This window comes from Pelophylax lessonae (genome assembly GCF_965119305.1).
Source record: "Pelophylax lessonae genome assembly, chromosome: 1".
Classification (NCBI taxonomy): Eukaryota; Metazoa; Chordata; class Amphibia; order Anura; family Ranidae; genus Pelophylax; species Pelophylax lessonae.
In genome coordinates, this window is record NC_138768.1 from 687,747,234 (window position 1) to 687,769,523 (window position 22,290).

A 22,290-nucleotide genomic window follows, 5' to 3' on the forward strand; every position below is an offset into this window, starting at 1 on the left:
CCCCACCCTTTAAGGATCCGGCGAATAGAAAAGCGGAGTCTGTGGCCCGCATTATGTACTACCTGGCGGGGTCTGCACTAAGACCGGTGTTTACGGTTGCACTTGTCTTGCAAACCTTGACTGAATGGGCTAAGTTGCTACACCGTTACCTGGAGGGGAAACAACTTCCCCCTGCCTTTGTGAAGAGGTTGGACCAGTTGGTGCAGGAGCTGCAATTTGTTTGTGATGCCGCGCTGGATGCTGCTCCCATTTTGGGCCGACTGTTGGTTTTCGGCAGTGGTCTTTTGACTTATACTTCGGCTAAAGTGCTGGGCTGCAGATCAGACCTCCAAAAAAGGCCTTGACTTATCTGCCTTTTCAAGGAGATTGCCTGTTAGGGGCTACCCTGGATGACATTATCAGAAGTCTCACAGGGGGTAAGAGTACCTTTCTCCCACAGGCTAACAAGGGTAAGGACCCGTGTCGCAGACGGGGTCCCTCCTTTTTAGCACATAAGAAGTTTTTTCATCCCTCAGGGTCAGTTGATAAGTTAAAGTCCTTCAAGGCCCCCTCGGGTGGTTCCAGGCGATCCTGCTGTGGTAAACAAAAATCAAGTTTCTCCATACCTGAGGACAAGGGCCCTTCAGCCTAAAGGTATGCCCTCACCCGTATCTGGGGTGGACGTCTTTGCTGGTTCCCGGACCTGTGGTTATTCCGGATACAAGACAAATGGGTTCACAAGGTAATACAATCTGGGTACAACATAGAGTTTCGATCCGTCCCACCGGTAAGGTTCTTCAATTCCAATGTGAGACTGTCCCCAGAACGCCTACAGGCTCTCTTTGCGACAGTACAGGACCTGTTACAACAGGGAGTAATAGTTCTGGTTCCATGTGCGGAACATTTTCAGGGCTGTAAACCGGTTTGCAGTCCCCAGGAAGGAATGTGTCCAATCCTGGACCTGAAGGCACTGAATTGCTTTGCGAGAGTTCAAAAATTCAAGATGGAATCCATTTGCATGGTGGTGGCTTCCCTACATCAGGGGGATTTCCTGGCCTCCATGAATATCAAAGATGCCTACCTTCACATCCCAATATGGGCAGGACATCAACGGTTTCTGCGCTTTGCCGTGAGAGAGGATCATTATCAGTTTGTGGCATTAACAAAGGTAGAAAATGTTCATATCAAGCTGTCGCTCCAGTGTCAGGAATAGTCCATGTGTTAGTCCATAATCCTGTTAAGATGATGGCTGACACTCGTGGCTCTGAGGAAGAGGCTGAGCCTCGAAACGCATCAGCCGCCATCTTAACAGGATTATGGACTAACACATGGACTATTCCTGACACTGGAGCGACTGAACTTGATATGATAATTTTCTACCTTTGTTTGTGAGTAGCCATTTTATATGTTGCATTAATAAAGCCTATTATTGAGGATAATGCGCTAGGTCGGTGCGCCCTTTCTTTGTTTCTTTTTGCCTTTGGATCTGTCGACTTCCTGGCTTAACAGAAAAGTCCTGAGGTTTGTGACTTGGTCACGGGATCCTCTGGCGAACGCCACAGATGCGTGGCCCCGTGGGACTAGTACCGTCTGATCTACGCTTTCCCTCCTCTCAAGTTTCTGCTGAGGCTCTTGCGCAGAATCGAGGCAGAAGGGATTCCTGTCATTCTTGTGGTCCCAGACTAGCCTCGCCAGCCTTGGTATGCTGACCTAGTGCGGCTGGTCGCCAATGTCCCTTGGAGACTGCCTTTCAGGGAGAATATGCTGTCCCAAGGGCCTAATCTTCCATCCTGCTTTGACGGCTTGGCGAGATAAGTTTATTTTATTGTAGAAAAAAACTGTTTTCATTATTAAAAACAAAAAAAAAAAACAAAAACATTATAGTTCTACTTTTAAAGCTGTAGTATTCTCCGCTTTTAAATTTTTACCTACATGTAAGCCTATATTAACCACTTTAAGACCGGAAGGATTTGCCCCTAAATGACCAGGCCCTATTTTGCGATCCGGCACTGCGTTACTTTAATGGACAATTGCGATGTCGTGCGACGCTGTGCCTAAATAAAATTGACGTCCTTTTTTCCCCACAAATAGAGCTTTCTTTTGGTGTGGTATTTGATCACCTGTGCGATTTTTTTTTTTTTTTTTTTTTTTTTTTTTGCGCTATAAACAAAAAAAAGCGACAATTTTTCACATTCTGCTATATGACATTCTCAAAAAAAAAAATGTAAAAATCAAAATGTTTTCACATTTTAGGCCAATTTGTTTTCTGCTACAAATTGTGGGTAAAAAAAAAAGTGTATTTTGATTGGTTTGCACAAACGTTATCGCGTCTAACTACGCGAAAGATTTATGTAATTTTTTATTTTTATATTTTTTTCTAGAAATGGCGATCTGCGATTTTTTGCGGGACTGCGACATTGCGGCGGACAGATCGGACCCCTAAATGAAATTTTTGACACTTTTGGGGGTACCAGTGACATTTACAGTAATCAGTGCTAAAAATATGCACTGATACTGTAATAATGACACTGGCAGGGAAGGGGTTAACAGTATAGGTGATCAAGGGGTTAAATGTGACCCTAGGGGAGTGATTCTAACTGTGGGGGGGGCGTGGCTTCTGAGATGACCTTAGAGACATGTGATCCTATATAGAAGGATCACATGAGCTCTGTGATCATTTCAGGGAGAAGGACGGTCGGCTGTGTTTACAGCTGACCATCCTTTTCTCTGCGGGGAGCGATTGCAGGTGTCAGGCTGCAATCGGAGCCGATTGACCCGTGCATCATCTTCCCCGCTGCTGAGTGGGGGCGAGAGGGCGGCGGCGCGCGCTTGCCCCCTAACTTCCCACGACTGACCAACGTAGACCTTTTCACCTACAGTAAATAGGCGGCTGGTGGTCGGGAAGTGGTTAAGGCTTACCTGTAGGTAAAATTAATATCTCCTAAACCTGCACGGTTTAGGAGATATTCACCCTGCACCAGCGGTTCCTCGCCAGAAAGTGAACTCCCGCGCGCATGCGTGGGAGTGACATCATCGCGGCTCCGGCCACTCACAGCGACTGAGCCGCAGAACCCGGAAGAGACGCTGAGGGAACATGTCAGCGCCTTCAGCGGTGTCCGGGCGACCGTATGGGGGCTTTGTTTTTAGGTAAGTATTTCATAATGTGCTAGTATGAGATGCATACTAGCACATTATGCCATTCTCCTGCAGGGTTTTGTTTTTTTGGGGATGCAACCGCTTTAAGAAGAAAGATCTTGTGTCCCGTTCTATAGGACTAAGAAAATAGGATTTTTGACTTACCTGTAAAAATCTTTTTATTTGAATACTGTACAGGATACATGTTTTGCTAGAGGGGCCCAAAATCCAAGAAGAGCCTTCAGGTTTTTAAGGGGGCATAAATTACTTATCTAATTTCTTGACTACCTATCACATTTTCAGAGGTGTCAGGAGTAGGACAGTAGAAATGCCTGTTTGATAAGAGGCACAGTAAGGCTTCTTTCACACGGTCCGCCTCCGCAGGCGGATCCGTGTTGCTCAGCGGGGATCGATCCGTGATCCCCGCTGAGCCGGGCGGATGACAGCTCCGTCTCCGCTTGCAGAGCGGAGAGGGAGGTGTCTCAGCACCCGCTGCCCTCTATGGGGGATCGGAGGAGAGCGGACCGCTTGTCCGCTCTCATCAGATCCGCTCCGCTCCGATTACTGAACGGATGGAAAAATAGGGTTTCCATCCGTCCAGATTTCAGCACAGGATCGGATGCGGATGGCAGCGGGTGTCAGCGGAGGTGACCTCCGCTGACACCCGCTGCCCCATAGAGCTGCATGGAGGATCCGATCAGATCCGCCTAAAAAACTGACAGGCGCATCTGATCGGACCGCCCGTGTGAAAGAGCCCTAAGTCTTTTCAATACATAATTTTATGCCACAAGTTTTTAGAAAATGAAGAAATGAAAATATTTATATATTATTTTTTTTTTTACACAAAGACATACTTAGATTTACACCCCAAAATGCTGCTTCTTTTTTGAAGTATGCAAATACCATGTGTGGGACTTTTTCATTACCTATCCATATAGAGGGACCCAAAATCCAAGAAACACCTTGAGGCTTTCAAGAGGCATTTATTATACATCTGATTTCCTACCTATCGCATTTTTAGAGGCCCTGAAGTTCCAGGAGAGTAGAAACATCCACAAAATAAAACACTTTGTAAAGCAGGTGTGCATTCCTGGCTGTGAACAGAGATGCTGGAAATATTGACACTGGCTGCAGTCTGCAACACTGGAAATGCTGCAGTCAGCAATACTGAAAACACTGGTGCTAGAAAGGTAGGGGCACTTTGTTTTGTACACTGTTAACACTGACATTCAACAGCCATCTCTTTCTTCCCACGTCAGCTGTGTATGTGTGTGACAAGGAGTGCGCTGGCTGCTCACTGCAGCCAGTGTTCTCACTTGTGATCGCTGTGATTACAGCGATCAAATGGTACACGGGGAAAATAATTTGAAGACTAGTTTCAGGATCACTGTCTACGGCAAGTCATAGATTACTTAGTTGTCTTCCCTCACTGGTGGAAGGAAAGAAAATAGTTTGATTTCCCCTATCAGCATGCCCCATCGATGCCTCCCACATCGTTATTGTATTCTGCCGCCGGGTGGGTGGGGGAGAGATAGCATGGTGAGCTTTCCTAGTCGGCAGAATACAACGATTACTGCCGCTGGCAGTAATCACATGTAGAAACATCCAACATGCTGGCTGTACCCAAGTCTTGCCTGCTGAACTGGCTAAATTTTAAGCCATGTATTGTTAGCTTAATTGGGGAATTGGCATTTGCAGGGTAACCTATGGTAATATTTTCACTGTAGTTCTTACTGTAAGTTCAGGTCCCACTTTATATTATTCTGATAATTTATAGACCCCACTTGCAGATGAGTAGATGAAGGTTTCAGTGCTATTTCCCATTCAACACATACTCCATACTTATAAGTGTATAACACATTAGGATTTTGTAAACCAGTGTGCATCCAGTAAAATTAGGAAACATTCCACAATAATTCTCCACAGATGATTAACTACACACATTTCTCCTTCGTTCATTGAATGACACAGCTGGATAAGAGGATTATAACCCATATTGTGTCACCTGCAGGATTGGGACACTAGATACAGCAAAAAGAAGAGACCACGACCTAGAGGTGGCCCCCTGCTTGTGGTCAAACCATTAGGACAGAGAAAATGTTTTTCATTTTGCAATGGGGAGCTCCATTACCAGTTCATGGCTCTTCCTTCTTACCTGGCATCTGCACCTTGAGCGTTCACTCTGGGACTCTGGAGGACTTCAGATAGATCCTAAAACCTTTGCAAGTCCTCCTAGCTTTCCTCCCCTCTATTGAAGTACCTAGGCCTTATTCTAGATTCTGAAGTGACCAGGGTGTTCCTTCCACAGGGAAGCTTCAAAAACTCAGTCTTCACACCTCTTAACTGTCTACTCGCCAGGCCTGTGTTCATTCATTACTGCATGATTGTTCTAGTCCTCATGGTCGCTTCCTTGGAGGCAGTCACTTATGCGCAACATCACACCAGAACATTCACCTGTGTCACTGGGCAAAGGCGTCTATGTCCTTGTGGTTTCACTTCCCCTTACTGCTGACTGGGAAGTCCTTTCTCCCTCTTTTGAAAGAGCCTCACAATTGATTCCAGTCTGTTTGCCTGGGGGAGTACTGAATCCACTGTCGGATCAGAACCAATGGACCCAGGAGACCAGGCTCTGCATTAACGTTCTGGACCTCAAGGTGATTTGTGTCTCTCTCCCCCACTGTACGGCTCTTCTTAAGAGTTGCCAGATCCGGGTACAGTCTGACAGTGCCATGGCCTACATCAATCACCAGGGAGGTACTAAAAGCTTCACCCCAGCACTGGAGGTGTCTCAAATCCTGGAATGGGTTGAACTTCATGTTATGGCCTTGTTCCATGTTCACATTCTAGGGGTTTTGCAATTGACAGTAATCATTGACTGGATCAGGTGGAGTGGCATTTTGTCAGATTTTTATGTTCAAATAGTCTTTATTGAGTTTTACAAGTAACAGACAGAGTAGTTTAATTGAAAGCTGCACACAGTTGTTCCAACTAGACATCATCTTATTCTTATGTTCAGATAGATGCATACTGTAAATTCTGTTCAACATATTTTATAACATATAAATGATAGACTGGGTCTAGTGGAGTAAGGGCAAAAGGAAAAGGGGGGGTGAGAGGGATAGTGAGGGGGGGAAAGGATGAAGGAAAGCAGGAAGAGAGCACCAAGGTCTTTAGGATATGAACAAGGTAAACGGCAAGTAAACACGAGGTAACCAAACCGATATCTCACTAGTATCTTATTCAATTTGTACAGTGCACTTGGTGTGGTGTAACCAGGTTTACCACATGTTCTTAAATTTTCCATAGTCTGGTAATTGTAAGTTTGGCAGCATGGAGTAGATGAATGACAGTGGGGCAGGACTGAGTTGGATACTTCTGTATGCCAACATGAAATCACGCTAAGGCTGGTGTTGGTGGTGAAAGTACCCTTGTTATAGAGGCGATTAGGTTGAATATTTGACGCCAAAAGTAGCTAAGTGTTTTACAAAACCAGAGCGTGAGCTATAGTACCTGTGCTACCACACCCTCTCCAGCAGGAATGCGATAGGCCATGGAACATTTTCGACAGGCCGGTAGGGCGTTAGGTACCATCTGTGGATCGTTTTCTGGTAGGATTCCCAGTGGTTTTCGCAGTGGGCTGCCCTATGAGTCTCCCTGAACGCTTGCAACCATTGAGTTTGGGGAAATTGAGACTCCTTTTTCTTGTGGAGACTAGACGTTTGGGAGCGGCAGGAATTCGCCATCTGGTTTGATGTGTCTAATATGTCTATGTATGTGTTTTCTCTGGGACCAGTGGAGTGACTATTCATTTATTTATCCATATTATCTAGAGTTCTCTAGCGCCCTATGCTTCTAAGTATGGATAAAAGGGAAGTTGACAGCTTAAGATAATGATTGGGAGACATTATCATCTACAGCAAAAAGAGTCAAGCCAGTTGCCTAATACGTTATGGTCAGTGCAGTTGCACATAGTTTTGAGCCATTTTTTGATCTATCCACATGTAAGGGATCCCGACGCCTGCCCAGGGATACAGTTCTCCATTCTGCCCTTAGCCCTCTGTAGGGCGTTTACCAGGTCAGCACTATGTGAAGCTATATGGTATTGCAAATATGAAGCATATGATTTGATTTATTATAATACATGATTGTTTTTTTCATACTCCTTTAGTGCATTGTCTTTCCGGTCTTTTGATGCCCTGAGGAAGCTATAAATTGCGAAACGCGTTGGCTTACCGGGGACCGCCAGACTGCACTCACATTTAGATTTAGATGCAATGGAGAATATTCCAGCTGAGAGCCAATGGGAGAGATTTAAGTCAGGGATAGCCATCTTTTAAGGATCTGAGTGGTATCTGTACGGTTCCAGTAGGCGAGTTAGTAGGGTAGGACGTTAGGAGTTTCTTCCATGCTATTAGGGAAGCCGTTTCTGATGGGCCAAGTTTTGCAGGGGGTAGAGAGGAATCTGCCGCCGTTAGTAGAAGGCGATCCCTGTGGGACGTTGGATATGTATGTGAGTTTTCCATTTTTGACCATTTTTTTTCGGTCGTAGGGTGCCACCACTAGTATAATTGGTCTTGTATGGATGCGTAGTAGTAGTTTCCAATGTGAGGCAGGCCTGCACCCCCTAGTCTGTGAGATCTGATTAAGATGTAACTAGCGCATCTGGGCGGCTTAGAATCCCATATGAATTTATGAATTCGTTTTTGGATGGTGGTAATAAGGGAAGCGGAATAGGTACAAGAGTTTGGGCAACAGGATAATTTTTATGGTGGCTATACAACCCAATTTACGGAGACCCGAACATTTCAGCGAGGTTAGAAGGGTGGGCAGTTTCCGGGCTTAGCTATAGTAGTTTAATTCAATTTGTTTATCCGCAGTCGGGGATATCTGTGTGTCTAGATAAGGAATAGCTGTGCTCATCCAGGTAAAGGGGTGATTTTCTTTTAACTGTGCCAACGTTTGGGGGGGAGGTGTATGGGGAGAGCCTGTGATTTTGAGGTGTTTAGTTTATAGTATGATACTTGACCAAAGGTGGCGTAAGATGTCCTGAATTGCCGGTAGGAATTGTATGGGGTTAGTGATCATGAGAATCACATCATCCGCAAATAAACTAATTTTGTGAGTCGAACCGTTGTAGGGGATGCCGGATATTTTCGGGTACTCCCTAATTTTTGAGGCCAGGGGTTCCATTAGCAAAGCAAATATGAGTGGGGAGAGGGGGAACCCCTGCCTTGTCCCATTCGAGAGATCGAATGGGGCAGACATGGTGCCGCTGGATAGTACCCTAGTCGATGGGTGGAGTACAGTGACAAGATTGCATCCTGAAACCATCCTGTTATGCCAAATTTGGTAAGTACCGCATGCAAGAATTTCCAGTGGACCCTGTCAAACGCCTTCTCTGCATCCAGGGAGAGGAGCAGAGAAGGCGTCCGACATTGGTGGACTCGGTGCACCCGGTTAAGTACTCTTCGGGTTGCGTCTGGAGTCTGTCTACCTGGTACAAACCCAACTTGGTCTGGATGGATTAGGTCTGGTAGGAATTCTTTCAACCTGTTTGCTATACATTTAGCTAGTAACTTAACATCAGTGTTTAGGAGGGATATTGGTCTAGTTAGAGGCTTCTGTGGAGTCTTTCTCAGGTTTAAATATAGTAACAATAACAGAACGCAGCAGTTCGGTAGGTAGAGATCCGGAGGAACTGGCAGGATCGAAGAGGTCATTCAACTTGGGCGCTAAAATATGAGCAAACAGTTTGAAGAAGTAGTTATGTTGAGGAAGGTCTTTGATTGCCCGTAGAATTTCCTCAGTAGTAAATGGTTTAGAGAGTTCCTCAAGTTGGGCCTTGGTAATAGTTAGTAGGTTAATGGGGGCCTAAAAAGTTATGGATTTGTTCCTCCGAGGGTTGGGTTGTGTGGGGATCATTTTTAAGATTATATAGAGAGCTGTAAAAATCACCAAATGCATTAGCGATGTCTTGTGGGTTGGTCAGAAGCTTCTTAGAGAAAGGGTGATGGAGGGAGGCAATGCTAGTTTTTACTCGCTGGGTTTTTACTTGCTTAGCCAAAAGGGACCTTTGTTGCCCAATGCGTAAAAGTTAGCTCTGGTGAATTTTGAGGTTGGTTTCGCATTTGTACAGCAAAAGAGTGCGCAGAGTTCTGTTAGTTTGGTCGAATGTGAGAGGGAAGGTGACATTTTGTTGAGCTTCTCTGGCTCTGAGTTTTGGGACAGGACCTCCTTGAGCTGCCGAGTCCTCCGTTTTCTCTTTTTATTACTCAGTTTCATAAGTATTCCTCTTAGGTACGCTTTGTAAGTTGCCCATAATGTAAAATTTTCTGTGCCCGGTAGTTCATTAAGCTGAAAGAAGGAAAGATGTTATGCTTCAATTTCCTTTCTGATTGCAGGGTCGGTCAATAGGGACGGGTCAAGCCTCCAAAGCCTCGGCGGGGTCTGTCATCGGTCTCCTAGGGTGATATTGATGGGGGCATGATCCGACCAAGAAATTATACCAATTTCATATTTGAGGACATTCTATAAGGTCCACCAAAACGGCATTGATGCGAGAGTTTGACAGTTGTGTGTGGGAAAAGAATGTGTAGTCTCGCTCCAAACCCGTGTTGTGCTCGCCACACGTCGTATAGTTCTGATTCATGGAGGAGCGGGTTAAAAGCTGGCCTGTTGTTCGACCTCTGTTTGGAGATATCCAGGGTGATGTCTCCTATGATGTTAAGGTCGCCTCCGATAAATAAGTTACCTTGTTTTGTCTTGTCCACTTTCTTAAAGAGGCGCTGAAAGAATCTTAATTGTTTGGAGTTGGGTCCATATACATTCACTAAGGTGTAGGTGGATTGGGCGATGGTGCATATAATAACGTAGCTTCCTTGTGGGTCTGCATAGGTGCTGTGGTGCTGGAATTGTAATGTATTATGAATCCCTATTAGCACTCCCTTCTTCTTCTGTGGTCCTGAAGCGAGAAAGATTTGATTGTATCCTTTTAACTTGAAGGTTTGGGTTTTGGATAAAGCGAAGTGTGTCTCTTGCACAAAAACTATATCCGCTGACAGTTTATTCTCTCTGGAGGGTAGCTTTTTTTGCGGGCTGTTGAATTCCTTGGTGTTTAATGAGGAGAGTTTAATTTGCATAGTGAGAAGCAGTATCTTATGGAAACTGTGGTATTGTGGTGGTCAAGGTCACTTGGGCGGTGGCTACTTGTGAGTCAGGATGATCAGGGGTGCCCAATGTGGGCCTGTGGTAGTGCTTGTAGCCGTTAAAGGTGAGATAGCGACGTATGTGCGAGGTACAAAGAACAATCTGCGTGAAAAGATTGATGCTAAACTGGGTATAAAAAATTAGAACCCTCTAAAATAGGAATTATATTGTTGATTAGCTAAACATAGTGTTGCTTAACAAGGAGACACGAGTTTCAGAGCTTATTTTTACTTAGCCACTGGTCTGTGGAATACATGAGCCATTTGTCTCGTTGCATTTTAAATTGTTTCTATCTAGCTAAAAAAATACTTTTGTAATGGTAATTCTTGAAATATAGTTGTGTCTTGTCACTGTGCAGTTGACATAACTGCTTTTTTTCTATTGCTTTGTCATTACTTGTCACAACTGAAAGGAAGCTGGGCATTCAGCTAGCAGCAGAGAGAGGCAATCATATAACAGAAAGAAGCAGTTCTCCTAATGCTTTCAAAGTGCTTGGAAGGTATTGCTGTTCCCCTTTTTTATTGTAAGAAATTGCCCTTAACAGCAATGCATTTTTTAGTTAAAGTTATGACAATTTTGTCGAAGTAATTGGTGATCTATCCTTTCTGTTTTGAAGGCCTGCATGTTATCTCTTTTACAGGTGAGAAACTTCAGTGGTTCCAGAGTTGTCTTGACCCTAACAAAACAGAATTTACCAAGCAGGAAGCTTGTGAGCTAATCGAAAGGTAGGAAGAGTTAATTACATTCCATAAAAACTGAACTGTCTAGTTGTAGAGGCTGAAATATTTCCAGCAGAGGTTTCTATTGTCAAGGGTTACTGTACATGGCTGTTGGCCTTAAATGTAAACCAAACACAGCTTGCTTTTAGGTGCATACAGGGAGGCACTGTGTACATTAGAAACATGGTTTTCTCTTTCGTTCATCGACTGACGCATCGCTCCAGTAATCATAACTACTGGGTTATATTGCCTCCTCCAGGAGTAGGACTAGCTAGAACAAAAAACACATGGCTATGCCCATGGGCTGTCCTCAGCTGGTATATGATCCCCCTCTCTGCTCTAGGTAATCAGTTTTTAATCTGTTTAGTCAGGAGTAAGGACCTAGGCTCCCGGCTGGGATCTCTGGTCCTAGCAATTGTTTTCTTCTTCCTTCCAACTTTTTAGTTTTTTTTCTCTCGGGAGATCTACAATCAACTGCCGGGCTGAGCAACTGGATAATCTAGATCCCCCCCAGTCCAGCCAGCGAGTGTGTGCTGACCGAAGCTACGGACAGAGGCTGGCCCGCAAGTTAAACGTCTTGCAGGGTCGCATACAACCAAACCTGGGTCTGAGTCGCAACGGTCCTTTGGCCAACAGCTCCCCTACTTTGATGGCGAAGATTCTGTCTGGAGCGTTACCGTCACCATGGAAGGGTAAGTACAGTCCCCCCTCTCCTCTTTTGGCATTTTTTGGGGTGACTGCAGGTAAACCCTTCAAGGACGGTCGGACCTGCCTTCAGGTTCCCTCCTACCATCCTTTAAAAATCCCTCAGTGAGCTGGGCTTCCCCCACTCCCTTTTCTCTGTCTGGGCCTGGAGTCTGGTGAGGGATTCAGGTCAGAGGATGCAGCAGAGACCTGTGGGGAGTCTCCCTCGCTATCCCCACTCTATAAGGGTCCTGGGATTGTGTGTCCTGCCCTGGTAGTCTAGAGGTGTCCCAGTGTAGGAGACCCCTAGGTGCATGCCCCTGCCTGCAGTGTGGGTATATGGCAGTGGGGTCCCAGTGCAGAGACCGGTGTGAGTGCGTAGCGGAGTCTCCCCTAACATGTGCCCTACCCTCAAAAGGGGGTCCCCTTGCAGAGGGCGCAGCTAAGGTCACCAGTACGGTATTTGTACATTGATATCATATCCCCTTTCAAGCGTCTCTTCTCCAGAGAGATTAAGTTCAGTGCTTGTCTTTCCTCATAGCTGATGTCCTCCATTCCTCTAATTATCTTTGTTGACCTTCTCTGGACTCTCTCCAGTTCCAGCACATCCTTTCTGAGGACCAGTGCCCAGAACTGGACGGCATATTCAAGATGTGGCCGGACCAGAGTATTGTAGAGTGGGAGAATATTCGCTTTTTCTCTATCGTTCTTTGATTCATATCAGTGGTTATACTGCCCCCTACAGGAGTAGGACACTAGGCAGGAAAAAATTCTGGCTACGCCTATGGGCAGTCCCGGAGGGTAAACCCTCTCTCTTCCTGCATAGGATGTCATTTTTTTTCTGCCTAGTAAGGAGTAAGGACCTAGTTCCTTGCTGAGATCTCTGGTCCTGGCATAAAAGTATTTTTTTATGTAGAATTGTTTAGCTAGCCTTTTTTCTCCGGAACTTTTTTCCTGTGAGATCTTCAAGCAGTTATGCTGGGCTGGGCGGCAGACTGGACCCCCATATCCAGTGGGCCCCCCAGTCTGGCCAGCGAGCATGTGCAGGCCTTAGCTTCGCGCTGGGTCGGCCGCAACATAGTCCCACTAGACGGGGACTGGCCCCGCAAGTTAAACGTCTCGCCAGGATGCACACGACAGGGTCGAGGCTGATGTCACAGCGTTCCTATTTGTCCGACAACCCCCCTACTCCGGTAACGTGGGGTTCTGTCAAGAGATTGCGCCCACCTGTGTTCCCGGTATGGTGAGCAAATGTTCCCCCCACCCCCTTCCCTGGCAGCGTTTTTTTGGGGTGGACGCGGGTCCTCTCCCTGAGACGGTCGGACCCTCGCACTCCTGGGTTTCCCTCTGTTCCATTGTGACCCCCCTCCTCTCCACCCCACTGCCCCCCTGCCCCCCTAACCCCCCCCTGGGGGACTGTCTGGGCCTACCTGAGCCTGGGGCCTAGTGTGCAGGCCGCATGGGGGGCCGGGCGAGTTTGCTGTCTGCGGTGCTCAATGATCGTGCGGGGGGGGGGCCTTGCTGGGGTTCTTCTGAAGTGGATGGTGCAGTTTGGTGTTTGGGGGTCCCCTGTGGGTCCCGTTTGCCGCGATTTTAGGGCGGGCCGCCATTTTGTTGTAGCCTCTGTCTGCTTCTATGGAGACGGCCATCTTGGTACACCCGTTTTCGGCCATTTTGCCGGAGATTTTTTGCATGCAGACTGGTGGGAGTGAGTCTTGAGGGTGGTCTCTCCCTCTCTGTGGCGGTCCGTTAGCGTGTGCCTGACCTCTGGGGGGCGCTGTAGCGCTGTGGGGGCCATTTAAAAAAAAATGTCATTTTTTCAAGTTGCTGGCGGGTTCCTCAGGTTCAGTATGGACCCTGCAGGCCATTTTTTACCACCTGACCCCCTCACGGAGGCTGCAGGGCCTTCTGGATCTCCACTTTCCGTCTGTGCCTTTTCGGCAGTTCGGGACGCATTTGGGCCCGGGGGGTGGTGGTAGGTGCGCTAAAACATTTCTCCACCTACCCCTGCCTCTTCTGATGTCTTGGAGTCTGAGTCTGGCTCAGCCACCACAGATGTGGGCCTCCCTGCCGAGTCTGTTACCTCGCGCCTTGTCTCCTCGGATGATGAGGATGACATTTCCACCTTCCCTGCCGCGACAGGCGCTGGACACTCTGGCTGTTTTCGGTGCGTGGCACCCTGCAATTTGGGGGTCGCAGCGGCGGCTGCACCTAAGGCGCAGGTGGCATCTGGCACTCGCATGCCACCCGGAGCTGCTCATTTTGCTGGCTGCTCATGTAGGGGGGGGTCTAAGCAGCCGTTAGCCGTGGCCCTTTTGGGGGGGGGGGGTCTCTGGTACAGAGGACTGTTTCCGCCTTTGGTGGATGCACGGTCTCTAGCTGAATGGGACTACCATTGTTCCAGTGGAGGAATCCCCATCCTTTAAGGACTCACGGGATAGGATGGCGTGGGCTGTGGCCTGCGCTCTGTGCTCCCTGGCGTAGCTGCACTGGGAACAGTGTTTCTGTTTGCCCTTGCCACGCAGACTCTGCCTGATGGGCGGAGTCCCAACACCTCAATTTGGTGTGGGGCATGTCCCTCTTGCCCTGGGGGAGCTGTTGGTCCAGCTGGTGCAGGGGCTGCATTTTGTTTGCGATGTCGCGCTGGTCGAGGCTCCCTTGTATAACACCTTGTCGTTTTTGGCGGTGGTTGACTGGAGTCTACTTGTCCGTGTTGGTCTGCGGATCAAACTTCTAAGAAGGTCTTAATGGATCTCCCTTTTCAGGGGGATTGCCTGGTTGGTGCTGCCCTGGATGACACAGGCTGTCAAGGGTGAGGGCCTTCTTTGCAGTCGGGGTTCCTCCCTTTCGGCTCACAGTTTCTTCGTCCCTCGGGGACAGTCGATGTGGCGAAGTCCTTCCTGACTTCCACGTGGGTTCCTGACGACCCTGGTCTGGCGTACATGAGTTTGGTTTTTTCCAGACCTGCGGCAAGGCCTACTCGGCCTGAAGGTGCTTCCTCTCCCATCTAGGGGGTCGAAGACTTGCGGCTGGCCCGGATCCCAGGCTGACTGGGTTCAGGAGGTCATGCGGTCCAGTTGCAAGATCGAGTTTCGATCCGGTTATTTCCGGTAAGGTTTTTCCCTTCCAATGTACGGCTGTCTCCGGATCGCTTACAGGCGCTCTGTGCGACAGTTCAGGCTCTGGTTCAACAAGCTGTACCTACTGGTCCTTTGTTGGTTCCGTGAAGATCACAAATTCAAGTTGGTATTGGTTCGCACGGTGGTGGCTTCTCTACATCAGGGGGCTTCCTGGCCTCCATAGACATCAAGCTGCCTACCTTCACATCCCGTTATGTTCTGGACAGCTACGGGTTCTCAGTTTTTTTCCCGTGGGGAAGGATGTCTTGGTTTGTGGCGTTACCCTTCGGTCTCGCTTATGCTGCTAGGGTCTTCACGGCGGTGTTGGCTCCGGTCCTGGCGCTGTTTGGAGTCTGGAGTCCCCTACGGTGCTGACAACGAAGTTGGTTGTCACCGTGGGAACTCTGGTGGAGTTCAGGTGGGTTCTTAACCTTCAGAAATCGTCCCTGGTCCTTTCCATGAGATTGGACTTTGAGTCTGACTTTGGACTCGTCCTAGGTCAGGGTGTTTCTCCCTCCGGGGTCAAAACTCTTGGCACTTTAGACTGCGGTCCGCACATGGTCTTCCCTTTGGACCTGCATGCGAGTTCTGGGACTGATGGTGTTGTTTTTTCAAGACGGTCCTTTTCGCTCAATCCCTTTGGGGATTCCCCAGGAGGCACTCCTTCTCGAAGGCGACTGGAATCCGAACTCTCTGGACTAGCGGATCTTGGTGCCCGGGGAGTCTTGCTCTGGAATCCTTCCTCCCTGTCTACTGGACAACTGTCACCATGGATGCAAGCTTGTCCGGGTGGGGAGGAGTCCTCGGCAGGTTTGCTGCTTCGGGAGTATGGTCCCTGGAGGATCCAGGTTACCTCTTATTGTCCTGGGGCTGAGAGCGATCCAGCTTTGTCTAGTTCACTGGATCGGGCACCCTTACTGTCCGGTGCACTTTCAATTGACTACGCTGCGACCGTGGCTTTTGTCATTCACCATGGGGCACCAAGAGTGTCCTTGCTGCCTTGGAAGTGATGTTTCTTCGTTGGGCAGAGCGCCTTGTTCCGGCTCTATCCGCGGTTTGCCTCAGTCAACAGGCCCTGGATGCAGGGCAATGGTCCCTTCATCCGGAGTCGTTCCAGCAGTTGTGCCTTTGTTTGGGGGCACTCTGGACATGGGCCTGTTGGCATTGCATCTACAGGATAGTGCAGAGGTCGTAGCCCGCTCCTGGGACCCTCTGGTGGGTGCAATGGTGGCCTCATGGGTTCTGTCATGGGCAAGAACATTCGCTAGGTTCAACATGTTCGATGCTGAGATGTTTGGCGTGGTCACCTGTGCAAGGCTGACGCCGGCATGGTCGTGCGAGAGTGCTCGCGGATGGGCCGAGGTCAGTGTCGGCTGCTGTCTGCCTTTCCTCCTCTCCTGTTGCTGCCAAGAATTCTTTGCAGGATGGAGGCGGCAGGGATTTCGGTCATTCTCGTGGCTCCGGACTGACTTCGCCAAGCTTGGTACGCTGACCTGATCAGGCTTGCCGCTTACGCTCCTTGGGTTTCTTTTTTCCGGGGCCGATCTCCCGTCCGGCTTTACGCTCAACGGCTTGCCGGCTTGGCTGTTGTAAGCCAGGTGTCAAAGGATGTGGGGTTGTCTGCTTTGGTGATTCCCACCCTACGTAAAGCGTGGGAAGCGTCTTCTATGATTACTTTTTTCATCATATGAGAAAGTCGCGTATTGTGTGGTTTGAGTCTTCTTGGACTCACCCTCGCTCTTGCTCAGTGGCCGGATCTTGGCTTCCTTCAACGGGGGGATTGATCAAAAGTTGGCCTTGAGTACTGTCAAGTGTCAGGTTCGGCTTTGATCATTTTTATTCCACAGGCCGTTGGCCGCTCGTTCCCTGGTGCGTAACTTTTTTTCTTCCGGTGAAACCTCCGTCGCCAACTGGGGACCTTGGTTGGTGCAGTCGGTGTTGGTGCAGTCGGTTCTTCCAGACCCTCCCTTGCGAGTATCATGGGTATCCCCGGCTTACCTTATTGCAGAAGGTGGCTTTGGTTGCTGTCACACTGCACACGGGGTGTCGGCACTGGCGACATTGTCCTGTCATTCTCCCTATCTGTTGGTTCATGGGGCCAGGTGGTACTTCGTCCGGATCCGTCCTTCCCTCCGAAGGTGGTTTCTAGTGTTCACTTGCACAGGGCCAATGTGTTGCCATCTTGTGTTCTGAGCCCCCTCATCCTACGGGATGTGCACTGCATACTCTGGATGAAGTTCTGGCACTCGAGGGGTACTTGGCGACTACTGAGTATTCCCGTAGTCAGGTTCACCGTCTGTGCTCACGGATGGCCTAAGGACAGGTCTGCTATGACTATTTCCGGGTGAATCGGACAGTCGGTGGTGCAGGCTTCTTCATTTATGGGTCAGATCCTACCTTTACCTGTTTCGGCGCTTTCTACTTGGGCGCCTAGTGCTTCCTGGGCTTTTGGCCATACAGGCATCTGTGCTTCAGGTTATAAGACGACTACCTGGTTGTTTGTTCACACCTTTGCTACGTTTTATGAGGTGGATGTGCTGGCATTTGCAGATGCCTCTTTTTGGCCGCAAGGTTTTTTGCTGGCTGCTGTTTGGAGGGCTTTTGGTCTTCCTTGAGGGTTTTTACTGTTTGTTTTTAGGTGGGCCTCATCTTTAGTTCTGATGAGTCCTATGTTGCCTGGTTGGCTGTGTTTGGCCTTGGGGACTTGTTCTTTTCTGCTGTTCCCACTCCTCATTTTATGGTACTGTTTTGGGACGTCCCTACTGATATGAATCAGAGAGAACTGCGTGCGTCAATGAACGATAGAGAAAACTGGATTTTTGACTTACCGTAAATTCCTTTTCTCTTAAGTTCATTGACCGACGCAGTACCCGCCCCTCTATTTTGAGTTGGGTTAGTGTTACTTTCTGACACTGCTTTGATACAAAACTGACATCCTATGCAGGAAGAGAGATGGTGTACCCTCCAGGACTGCCCATAGGCGTAGCCAGAACTTTTTCCTGCCTAGTGTCCTACTCCTGTAGGGGGCAGTATAACCCTACTGATATGAATCAGAGAGAACTGCGTCCGTCAATGAACTTAAGAGAAAAGGATTTTACGGTAAGTCAAAAATCCAGTTATCTCTGGAGTAAATCCCTTTTTTATACATGCCAGTATTCTGTTGGCTTTGCTTGCAGCAGCTTGGCATTGCATGCCTTTGCTAAGCCTGTTGTGTACGAGGACCCCCAGGTTCTTTTCTATCTTAGATTCACCCAGAGGTTCACCCCCTAGCGAGTAACTTGCATTCGTATTTCTGACACCCAAGTGCATTACCTTTTTCAACATTAAACCTCATCTGCCATGTAGTTGCCCACCCTATTATTTTGTTCAGGTCTGCTTGTAAGGTTACCACGTCCTGTATAGAACATATTGGCCCATCCCATCCTTCAGGTCGTTTATGAATAAATTAAACAGTATTGGTCCCAGGACAGATCCTTGGGGGACCCCACTTTCCACACTCGACCAATCTAGGTACTCCACATTTATCACCAGCCTCTGGACTCGCCCTTGGAGCCAGTTTTCAATCCAGGTACTCACCCTATGGTCCATACCTACGTACCTTAATTTGTACAGTAAGCGTTTGTGGGGAACTGTATCAAATGCTTTTGCATAGTCCAGATACACCACATCCACAGGCCTTACTTTATCTAGATGGCAGCTTACTTCTTCGTAGAAGGTTAATAGATTGGTCTGGCAAGAACGATTCTTCATGAATCCATACTGATTAGTATTGAAAATGGTATTATTAGTAGTAAAGTCTTGTATAAAGTCCCTTATCATCCCCTCAAATATCTTGCAGACTACTGATGTTCGGTTAACCGGCCTATAGTTCCCAGGATATATCTCAGCCCTTTTTTAAATATTGGTACCTTGTTGGCTTTTTTCCAATCAGCTGGCACCATTCCCATCAGTAGACTATCCATAAAAATTAACCGGTTGCCACACGACTATATACTGCGGCGGTCAGCCCCGGCCAGGCAGAGTGACGTATGGATACGTCACTCGCCTGTCACTGACTTGAGAGCCAATTGCGGGCGGGCGGGCGCGCGCCCGCCGCGGCTCGTTCACTGACAAGTCAGTGCATGTGACCGGCGGACCCGATGTCCGCTGGTCACACTACGATCGCTCCGGTGAAGGGAGAAAGGCGGAGCGGCTTATGTAAACAAGCCGCCCGTCATTCTCCCTGGTGTAAAAATGAAGATCAGACGGTTCTACTATGTAGGACCGTTGATCTTTGTTTTTACACCAATAGCAATGTCCCCATACAGTTAGAATCACGCCCCTAGGACACACTTAACCCCTCCCTGTTCAATACAGTTAACCCCCTTCCCTGCCAGTGTCATTTTTGCAGTAACAGTGCATATATATAGCACTGATTACTGCAGTAATGTCACTGGTAACCCCAAAAGTGTAAAAAATGTCAGTCAAGGGTCCGATCTGTCCGCCGCAATGTCGCAGTCCCGCAAAAAAAATCGCAGATCGCCGCCATTACGCGTTAAAAAACACCAAAAATGACAAAAATCTTTCCCTTTGTTAGTAAACGCGATAACTTTTGCGCAAACCAATCAAATTGCGCAAACCAATCAAAATACGCTTTTTGCGATTTTTTTTTTTTTTTTTTTTTTTTTTTTTTTTACCAAACATGTAGCATAAAACAAATCGGCCTAAAATGTTAAAAAATTTTGATTTTTTACATTTTTTGGGGGGGGGGGGGGGGGGAAATTTCATATAAAAAAAATGACGCTCTTTTTTTTGTTTATAGCACATGATCAAAAAATTGCACAGGTGATCAAATACCACCAAAAGAAAGCTCTGTTTGTGGGAAAAAAAGGACGTCAAATTCATTTTAGGTACAGCGTCGCACGACCGCGCAATTGTCCGTTAAAATCACACAGTAAAAAAATCGCAAAAAACCCCCTGGTCTTTTAGCAGCCAAATCCTCCGGGGCTTAAGTGGTTAAGAACAATGGTCTGGCTATCACCTGGCTGAGTTCTTTAAGGACCCTTGGGTGTAAGCCATCTGGTCACAGGGACTTATTTATGTTACGTTTTTCAAGTTTAGTTCTGAGTCTGTCTTCTGTTAACCATGAGGGTGCTTCCTGTGGTGTATTATTTATTTTAACATTACAAGTTGGGTTAGTGTAGCCCCCCAGTTCTTTTGTGAAGACTGAAGAGAAGAATTTATTTAGCACTTTTGCCTTCTCTCTGTCCTTTGTGGCCAGATTCCCTTCGTCGTCATTTATGGGGCCAATGTGTTCTGGCCTCGCTTTCTTACTATTTATTTTTATATATATATATATATATATATATATATATATACAGTACAGACCAAAAGTTTGGACACACCTTCTTATTCAAAGAGTTTTCTTTATTTTCCTGACTATGAAAATTGTAGAGTCACACTTCAAGAGGTAGTCACCTGAAATGGTCTTCCAACAGTCTTGAAGGAGTTCCCAGAGATGCTTAGCACTTGTTGGCCCTTTTGCCTTCACTCTGCGGTCCAGCTCACCCCAAACCATCTCGATTGGGTTCAGGTCCGGTGACTGTGGAGGCCAGGTCATCTGGCGCAGCACCCCATCACTCTCCTTCTTGGTCAAATAGCCCTTACACAGCCTGGAGGTGTGTTTGGAGGTCATTGTCCTGTTGAAAAATAAATGATGAATGATGGTCCAACTAAACGCAAACCGGATGGAATAGCATGCCGCTGCAAGATGCTGTGGTAGCCATGCTGGTTCAGTATGCCTTCAATTTTGAATAAATCCCAAACAGTGTCACCAGCAAAGCACCCCCACACCATCACACCTCCTCCTCCATGCTTCACGGGGGGAACCAGGCATGTAGAGTCTATCCGTTCACCTTTTCTGCGTCGCACAAAGACACGGTGGTTGGAACCAAAGATCTCAAATTTGGACTCCTCAGACCAAAGCACAGATTTCCACTGGTCTAATGTCCATTCCTTGTGTTCTTTAGCCCAAACAAGTCTCTTCTGCTTGTTGCCTTTCTTTAACAGTGCTTTCCTAGCAGATATTCTACCATGAAGGCCTGATTCACACAGTCTCCTCTTAACAGTTGTTCTAGAGATGTGTCTGCTGCTAGAACTCCATCTGCCATTGACCTGGTCTCTAATCTGAGCTGCTGTTAACCTTCGATTTCTGAGGCTGGTGACTCGGATGAACTTATCCTCCGCAGCAGAAGTGACTCTTGGTCTTCCTTTCCTGGGGCGGTCCGCATGCGAGCCAGTTTCTTTGTAGCGCTTGATGGTTTTTGTGACTGCACTTGGGGACACTTTCAAAGTTTTCCCAATTTTTCGGACTGACTGACCTTCATTTCTTAAAGTAATGATGGCCACTCATTTTCCTGTACTTAGAATTTGTATTATGGCAAGAAAAAAGAAGCGAACAGTCTATTCGGTAGGACTATCAGCTGTGTATCCACCTGACTTCTGCACAACACAACTGATGGTCCCAACCCCATTTATAAGGCAAGAACTCACATTTATTAAACCTGACAGGGCACACCTGTGAAGTGAAAACCATTTCAGGTGACTACCTCTTGAAGTGTGACTCTACAATTTTCATAGTCATGAAAATAAAGAAAACTCTTCGAATGAGAAGGTGTGTCCAAACTTTTGGTCTGTACTGTGTATATGTATATATAATACTTGAATCATTTTTTTTTTTTTTACTCTCTTCCGCTATGTGCCTTTCGTGTTCTATTTTAGCCGCCTTGTTTGCCTTTACATTTCTTATCGGACTCTTTGTAATGTTGGAATGCTGCCAATGACCCCTCAGCCTTGTATTTTTTGAAGGCCTTTTCTTTAGTTTTTATTATGCATTTTTATGTTGGAGTTTAGTCACCCAGGGTTTATTTTAGCTCTTTTAAACTTATTCCCCTTTGGAATGCACTGGCCAATCCTATTATTTAGTATGTTCTTGAAGCACTCCCATTTTCCTCCGTGTTTCTTTGTTCCTAGGGTTCTATCCCATTTTATATTGTCTAGCAAAGAGCGCAGTTTAGGGAAATTGGCTCTTTTGGAATTCAGTGTCCTTGTATTACCCTTGTGTTTCCTATTTCTATGACTTCTACTGAAACTAATTCACCTATGGTCACTGTTTCCTAAACTGCCCCGTATTTCTACATCTGTGATCAGGTCTGTATTGTTTGTAATCAGTAAATCTAGTAATGCATTGTTTATTGGCAGTGCGTTCACCATCTGACTCATGAAATTGTCCTGCAAAACATATAGGAACTACCGAGCCTTAGGAAGAATGTGTGATTCCTTCTGCCCAGTCTATATCTGGATAATTAAAATCCCCCATTATAATGACATTTCCCATCCTTGCTGCCATTCCAAGCTGTGATAGGAGGACTGACTTCCCCTCCTCCCTCTGGTCTGGGGGCCTGTAGCAT

The 22,290-nt window shown here is 47.2% G+C and overlaps 1 protein-coding gene across 1 annotated transcript in view; it reads left to right on the top strand.

Annotated features, from left to right (window-relative positions):
- TMA16 (translation machinery associated 16 homolog) overlaps positions 1-22,290 on the top strand; it is a gene marked incomplete at its 5' end in the record, with an annotated part of 113,646 nt that overhangs the window by 23,619 nt on the left and 67,737 nt on the right. Inside the window, one exon of the mRNA XM_082249123.1 lies at positions 10,961-11,045. Coding sequence (XP_082105249.1) covers positions 10,961-11,045 — 85 coding nt within the window. The remainder of the gene's footprint in view (positions 1-10,960; positions 11,046-22,290) is intronic.